The 8079-nt window shown below is 45.6% G+C and overlaps 1 protein-coding gene across 1 annotated transcript; it reads left to right on the top strand.

Moving 5' to 3' along the window:
• The first annotated feature begins 6427 nt into the window (after positions 1-6427).
• LOC120837099 (intracellular coagulation inhibitor 1-like) lies at positions 6428-7221 on the top strand. Its single transcript, XM_042289635.1, has 2 exons — positions 6428-6650; positions 6758-7221. Exons 1-2 carry the CDS (start codon positions 6428-6430, stop codon positions 7219-7221), a joined length of 687 nt encoding a protein of 228 aa, XP_042145569.1.
• The last annotated feature ends 858 nt before the right edge of the window (positions 7222-8079 follow it).

The raw sequence follows: 8079 nt of genomic DNA, 5'->3' as shown, positions 1-8079 counted from the left end.
TTCTTGCGCGCCGCAAGTGAACTGCGGCGAGTCGGCGACTGTCGAGGTGCCGAACGCTCTGCTGCACGCAGACGCTCATCACGCGGCCAGCACGTGCAGAACTCAAGTTCAAAGAATGTAACAAAGCTACAAGAAAGCGCGTGCGCTTGTTTACTCTCTAAATGCGCTCACGAGTTATTATTTTCCCCCCATCTCGACCTATGAGAGAACGCGCTTGGCTGCCTCGTCATCGTGCCTTGTTTGAGCGCTCTTTAGGCTCTCGCTGATTGGCGTTCCCCTCATTGCATTTCGCTGCGGCGGAGACGCGCTTTGAAGCCCTTGTTGCTCTCCGCTTACAGTCACTGATAACTAAGAAACGCGTTGCTTATTAATTGTGTTCGCGCAGTCTGCGTCGTGATTCTTTTTTTTTTTTTTTATGTCACTGTTGGTTTATGTCTCACTGGCTCGCTCGGGGACTCGCCATGCATCCTGTCTTTCTAAAGCCGGAGTCACACTGCTTTATACATCATAAAAGGGACAGTCTGCATACAGATTCGAACGCGAGTCACCGCGAGATGCGCGTGCTTCGAATGCCGCATGGCAACGAGTTCAAGGAGAAACGTGACACGCGGCATTCGAACCACGTACATTGCGGTGATTCGTGTTTGCAGACTGTCTTTTGCATGATGGTATGAGTTGTGTGAACCCGCGGCTTTAGGCTGCCGATGACCATACACACGGGCATTTTCCCTCCAAATGTAACGGATTTATATTTTTTTCGCTCTGCATACACCGAATAATTTTTTTCCCGCTAAATTTAGCCGGTAGCGAAAAACCTATACTTCGCTAGATTTAGTGGGAAAATTATATCCGCTGAACGTCGCGGTACCGCGTGACGTTACGCAATACCATGACGCCGCTCGATTCCGTGACGTCACGCGACACTATGACGGCACGACAAACTGTGACCTCACCACGGTGTGTACCTTATACACCGTGGGCCTCATGCATCACAACCATATCTTCCACGAAACATAGCGAAGGATCTGCTCCGATGACACAACGACTCGGAATTATGTTGTAAATCTCACTCTCTCCCTCCGAAACATGTTCGGAAAGAGCTTTTGCTGCGCCTCAAATTGATGTGTGAGGTGATGCCTCGGAACCTTGAAATAAGCACCATGAGTCGCCTATCTCGAAGGCTCGTCTCTCGTTTTGTGCGCTTTTGTAGTCTGTGGCTTAGACTAACTAATGTTGCGGTTTTATCGGCCTTTCCCGCCGGGCACACTCTCCGCAAAAAAAATAACGCGGCAAAAAAAAAAAAAAAAAAATGTGCAGAAAGGAAATGCGAAGCGCACAACATGAACATAATTTAGGTCGGGAGTAAGACGTGCAGACAGGTGGGAGTTTCGTTGTCGTGGATGCCCGATTAGGAAGAACGAGACTCTGGAAAAACAAGTTGAGGCAACCTGTACTCTTCGGAAAAAGCAATACAAATAAATCTATGCTAATGTGTATTTTTGTGAAACAAAAAGAGTAATCATAAACTATATACTCGTACTTTCAATATCGGAAGAATACTTTTAATTTACTCTTAGTCTGCTTCGTGTTTTGACGCTTTACCCGCACATCGATCCGCCCTGGCAGAGGTGCGCTTACCAAAAAGAGTACGTCTAATACGTACTCTTTTTGGTACTCGTAGGTACTCGTCCTGAGAGTGCAAAATTGGAATACGTTTAGTGTATTACTTTTTTTTTTAACGTGAGTAATCAAACACAGGAGGGCACTTAGACAGCAGAACAAAAGTAAACTAAATTACTAAAGCACAGAAGCGTCACGGTATATATATAATATAAACAAAAGTATTGTTCGGAAGGGGGGCCTCGTTGTCCGTCTGTTCATCCGTAGTTTAGCGAAGCTCAGAGCGCCGAGAGCGAGCATAAACCAGTGTAGAACTTATCGCACAGAATTATACAGCGGTAGCCTCCCCAACCTCTTATCTTTCATAATCGTTCGAAATGCAGCTCATCACTGTAACAATCAGCACTGTATTCGTCGTCCATCAAACATCTAGTCACATTCAGGTACAAAATGTTGTGCATCTAGTGGAAGGAAGCGGTACTGGAAACATTACTGAGGCAGGGGCGGGACGCGAGCGTTGCGTCGGCATTCGCTCCTGAAATGCATATAGTGCACATTATTCTCAGTTGAAGGGTAGCGCAATTCATCTTCGCATGCTACACTAGAGGCAAGGGAAAATGTGCTACCCTTCACGTGCGAAGAAGGTACGCTGCGTGACATGTTAAAGGAGCACTAACACCCCCATAATTTTTTTTATTTTGCCGACGATTTACAATTGTTGAAGAGAGACCACCCAATCAATATTTCGCTACAGCGTCACATATGTTTTTAATGAAGTAAAAATGATGCCACAGCTCGAAACCGAAACCGGACTGTGGAGGAAAAAGAAATATAGAGGAGAAATTTTTCGGAAAACACGTGGCTGTGCAACTTTGTTTTTCAATCAACGTATTTGCAACCTTTTAGAAGCCACATAAAATGGGTGTCATATTTTCAGCCTATTTTTAGTTTTGAGTGTGTGCCTTCAATGACCCGCGACTTTGATTAACTTTGGTTATTGTGTCTAAACCATAGAAAACGGCACGTGACCAAAGAGAAGAGAGTGAGCGCAACTCAAAACGGCCAGTTCTCGATCGGCGGTTTTCGGGGCGGAAAGAAAGCAAATTTCGAGCAGCCGCAAATTGTATTCTGGGTAGTTGGGCTCTCGTATGTCATGAACAAATAAAAACCTTGGAGAGCATAAATACCCTGTCAGTGTCCCCTCAACGCAAACACGACTGTGGTGCATTTTTGTTTTTGGCAGATTACTTTAAAAGAGTATTATTAGCAGGCATTAAATCTTAATACGTAGGGACGGTGCCCCCTATGAAACGGCTTTCTACCAAGTGATCACTCGTTCGCGCTAAAAGTGTCGAGTTGTGTATGTTTGTAATAGACACACTCGATTGGTCGGAAAGGAATTTGTGTTGCAAATCTTGAAGCGCAGTGTAGCCAGATTTCAGCCTATGCTTCCCTTCAGCTCAAGTCCAGAAGCAGTGGATGCTACGAGCTAATAATACCCATCAAGCAGCGTGAAATTCGCAAATCACTGCGTATTTTTTGTGTATGAATGGTTTTGGTTCAATCTCCATTCCTATCCGATCTGGATGAACATCGTACCGGCGTGCGGTCGTGTATCACCACTGCGTGGTGCACGTTATAGACCCCAGGCTAGCGGACTGGCTAAATTGCTCATCTACAGCTGTGAGACAAGTCGCCCGTTAAGGCAGACCAAGTTCTAGGTTGTATAAACATACACACACCCCAATTATTTTATGATTACTTCGGCGATGATAGAACACGTAATCAAACATGACGAACACCACGCGGACTGATGGGCCCCATCATCTCGTAGCGTGGTTTGCGTCTAGACATAAGGTGAAATGAAGTATAGTTTTTTTTTCTGCAAGACGTACTTTTCAACAACACAAACTTAATGGCCTTTCAACGGATACATCCTACATAGAATTAGGAGAGCGTGTTGGTTAAACATCGTGGTATGTGAACGCAAAAGAAGAAAGGGACACACAAAAAAACACGTCAGACACGGACAGCGTTCAACGTTCAACTCGCAACAAGTTTATTCTCTCATACTTCAGGCGTGCATAGCGTACGTGATCTTGACAGCGCCCCTACCGACTCAAGGCCACGCTCATCTCTCTCTCCCCCCCCCCCCCCCCCCCCCCCCCCCCCCAATCGAGGCTCCAAATACTTTGAGTAAAGTAAAGTATTTAGAGGCTCCCTATCTCCTTCTCGAGAAACCTTTCCTCCTTTCTGCTCAATTTAAGGGATTTGTAGCTCACATTGTTGTCGCTTCTCTGTATGAGGAAGACCTCGACTACTTCTCGTCCCAACCGGTCAGGGTACTTTTTGATAGCCGCCGCCTCGTTAAAGATGGGCCTACATCCCTCGCAGCTATTCACGTGCGCTTTTAGGGGTGGTTTTCCTGTTACTGAAATCTTATATTTGTGTTCTTCTAATCTATCATTTAGGCACCGTCCTGTCTGCACAATGTAAGTCTTGCCGCGAGACAGGGAAATCGAGTATTCTATCCTCTCTTCGCATGTTACAAATTTTTCTTTGTGTTTCTTTTCTTATTTCTTTTCTAGGCTATCTTCTCCATTAACTTTTTGTATGATTTTTGTTCTTTCACGTGAAGAGTGTTCTGCAATCCTCTGACAACAGTTTTTTTTATGTGTTGAGAGAACACGTGATTGCACGGATTGGTAAGAAACTTCTTGTGTCTTTTTTTGTTTCCTTTTCACTTTCCTTGTCTGCTAATAGCCTAAAGGCCACCATTTTTACTAGGTCTGTGGGGTACCTTGTGCTCCCTAGTCGCAGGGCTTGGTTCTTTTGGCTGTCCTCCCCATGGTGAGGACACGACTTTCTCAGTGATGATGAGATGACCGACCTAATAATTCCTTGTTTAACTGTCTTTGAATGCGAGCTAAACCTAACGAATGTTAGGTTTACACTTCACTGAAGACACAGGAAACGAAGATGGTCCACACTTCCTAGACACAAAAATAAAAAAAAAAGCAAAGAAACAGAAACCTGCCGTACCTACAAGCAGAGAACAAATAAACCTCTACTTCCGTTTGAAAGCTCGCATTCGAAGACAGTTAAAAATGGAATTATTAAGTCGGCTATCTCATCATCAAAGATAAAGTAATGTCCTAATTATGAGGACAGCCTAAATAGAAAACCAAGCCCTCCGAAGAGTGAAAAAGAAACAGAAACACCCAAGAAATTTCTTACCATTCCGTACACTCACGAGTTCTCTCACAACATAAAAAACGCTTGTCAGAGGATTGTCCCCAGCGAAATTAGGGAATACCTTGAACGACGACAAAGAGAGATTGGGCGCCAGGCGCTGGGATGTCACGGGAGAGTGCCTAATCAACTTGTACAAGGTGACCTTGGCTGGTCCTCGTTTGAGGCACGGGAGGCCAGCAGCAAGCTGGAGTATTACGCCCGACTGCGACATATGGACGGAGATCGCTGGGCACGAAGGGTTTTTTTATACATTCATTTAAAGAACCTACACACTACATGGAGGAGGCGTACCAATCGACTTGGGACAAAGTACGGCGCCTTCTCGATGAGCGACGAGCCCTCTACAAAGAAAGATTGGGTTGCGAAGGTGAGAGGACAAATTAACACCGCCGAGACGAATCGGCGGAGAGCCGACATGGAAGAACATTCCAGCATGCACCTATACGCGACTTTCAAGACCAACATCGCTGCCGTCCGCTGGTGTGGAAATACACTGGGCAGCCGACTCCTTGCCGAGGCCCGCGGTGGTGCCTTACGCACCCGCATCTACAGGCATCGGTACGATGTGAACGTGACCGAAACCGTGTGCAGTGCATGTGGTGAGGTAGAAGAAACTATCCAACATTTGCTCCTTGAGTGTCCGGCAATCGTACCTGCGACAGACGTCGGCACCCGCATTGAGCAGGCCCTCGGTTTTACGGAAGAGAACAAACATGTGATGTGCTCAAAGAGAAGGCTCGAGGCATGGTGGAAAGTCCACTCGTGATACTTCAGAGTGCCTACGAACCATTTCTCAGACTTTTCTAGTTCCTTTTCATTATCTTTCTCTTTATCTTCTTTTCTTTAATGGCATGTCTATTTTATAGACGCTCGTTAAAAAGGGCAATTGCCGCCAGAAATACATACATACACATACATTGCAACACACTCTTCACGTGCAATCACTATTTAGTAGTGATTGCACGGACGCAGTAGGTGAGTCATCAAGCCAATGCAGAACTAATAAAATACGTATTATTTTTTCTGAGGCTGCTAATATTTACATATATCAAACTTTTTGGAAAAAAAAAATTCAGAAACACAATTTTGGCAGATAATTTTAGATGCTTTTTGATAAATACGGAGAAATCTGAACACTCAAACTCTCATTTCTTCGAGCATAATGGTCAGTTTAAAAAATTCTCCGATACGATGTTCGCAGAGCCCGATACAAACTCTACATTAAACCAACACCTGGTGGCCGAAGAGCCAACAAATCACACGACAATGGCGGTTGATTGACTTGATTGAACGCAATATCGAAAACGCTTCCAATGTACAGGTTTCGAGTCATAAAAGTCGAAAGCTTATGACAACTCCATGCGAGTTGCGCATTCAATAGTCTACGCTCTGTGGCAGGTTAATCACAGTCCCAAGGCAACAAGCAAGGAACGCTGAATGCACCTCGCATCAATAGTCTCCTCTTCCCTCTGGTGTAATCAACACGCGTATATAAGACGCCAGTTGTATTTATAAGCGCAAGAAATTCGACACCTACACTCTTGCTCCACATATGTCTGCCGCAACATTGCTTCTGCTATGGACAGTAGCACTGGCTGCCGGGAGCCACGTCAAGACGCAGCACTACAACCGCAGGATACCAAAAGCGGAATTTCGGTTCGGTTTGAAACTTCTTAGGGAACTGTCTCCTGCTGGACACAATGGGAAAAGAAACATCTTGTTCTCTCTAGCCGGCATATCCGCAGCCGTGGGGATGGTCTACGCCGGCGCAGGAGGCAAGTCCGAGAAACAACTTTCCAATGTTTTGGACTATGCAAAAGTAGGCCTCAATACGAGAGACAAAGTGATGAGGGCTTATAAATAGTCCCTGGCAGACTTTCAGTCACCCGGTGCAGCCCTGGTATTGCCAACGCTGCTCTGATCGATGAATCGTTCAGCGTTCTTGACGGCTACAAGAAAGACCGGGTTCGGACATTTAACGGTTGGCTTTGCTCTGTCGATTTCACTTATAGTTACAATGGAGTGACGTCTCAGATCAACGATTGGGTTAAAGCTAAGACGAACGGCATGGCCCCGAAGATGATCAACGAGGACATGGGCATGCAGAAACGTCCTGCTGCTTCTGTTGAACGCTATCTATACTTCAAAGGTACCTGGTACTATGCGTTGGACCTTTCAAGGGGCACACTTCTCCCCTTCTGCGATTACAGAAGCCAAACTCATCCGGTGGAAACGATGCGTAGCGTTGCCAAGTTGAGTCACGTCGCCCTTCGCAGCCCCAAGTCTCAAGCCGCCAAATTGCGTTACAGAGGTGGCCGCTGCAGTCTCCTGCTCCACAAGAGGTAGGACTTTCCTCATCTTAAGAAAAAGCTCTGCGCCGACGAGCTGGAAAAGATTTGCAAAAAGCTCCGCAAGAAGCATCGACGGAAGCGAGTTCAAATCCATCTTCCCAACTTTGAGCTGAACGCGGGGGGGGGGGGGGGGGGGGGGGGGGATCTCTGCGAGGGGTGCCGTGGTCGTTGCGGACTTGAGGCACAAAGGGGCGGTGAGCGAAAATGGAACCCTTTTGTCGCCTCATCCAAAACTCAGAAGCCTCAAGTTTCACCTTGACCATCCTTTTCTCTTTTTCATTCAAGAGTACGCTGAACTCCGGGTTCTGTTTATAGGCGAAGTACTTAAATTGTAAGCTGGCCGTATGCACGGCGGCATGAGCTTGGGGCGATTGCTTCGCGGAGAAATGATTGATTGGGACACCAATAAAGCGGAATTTAAATCGCGATAGGTTAACTCTTTTACCCGTGGAGTGGGATTTCTGGCACCAATAAACGCTCAGATTTGCCAGACTGCATGCATGGTGGGGAAGTGATTTTTTCAGAGAGTGACATGCATTTTTTAATACAGCTATAGTCAACGAGCACTCTGTGTCAAATTTTTAGGCTTTGAAAGGAAAAGAGAACAAAGAACAAGAAAGAATAGTATAGACAATGGTAGCAAAAAGATAAAAAAAAGGGAGATAGAGAAACAAAAATAGAACATATAACCAATACAAGAAAAAAGAAAAAACATGAACACACCTACACGCTTATGTGCTCACTTACCTTGGGTCATTTCACTTTGAAACATACTTCAGTGCCCTAAAGTGTTCGCTGAAGATATATCGTTTTTATGGAGCGTAAAATAGCTTTTGTGGCTATGTAGCCATTC

The sequence above is a fragment of the Ixodes scapularis genome, unplaced genomic scaffold (genome assembly GCF_016920785.2).
Source record: "Ixodes scapularis isolate PalLabHiFi unplaced genomic scaffold, ASM1692078v2 PGA_scaffold13__105_contigs__length_92229423, whole genome shotgun sequence".
In the NCBI taxonomy this organism is placed as follows: domain Eukaryota; kingdom Metazoa; phylum Arthropoda; class Arachnida; order Ixodida; family Ixodidae; genus Ixodes; species Ixodes scapularis.
This window is presented reverse-complemented; position numbering and strand designations above follow the sequence as displayed.

What these genes read in the sequence shown, in the direction of transcription:
- LOC120837099 (XM_042289635.1), top strand. Translation starts at nt 6,428, where the DNA reads ATGTCTGCCGCAACATTGCTTCTGCTATGGACAGTAGCACTGGCTGCC. An exon ending in GGTCTACGCCGGCGCAGGAG is followed by an intron (nt 6,651 to 6,757) that starts GCAAGTCCGAGA and finishes GCAGACTTTCAG; the next exon opens with TCACCCGGTGCAGCCCTGGT.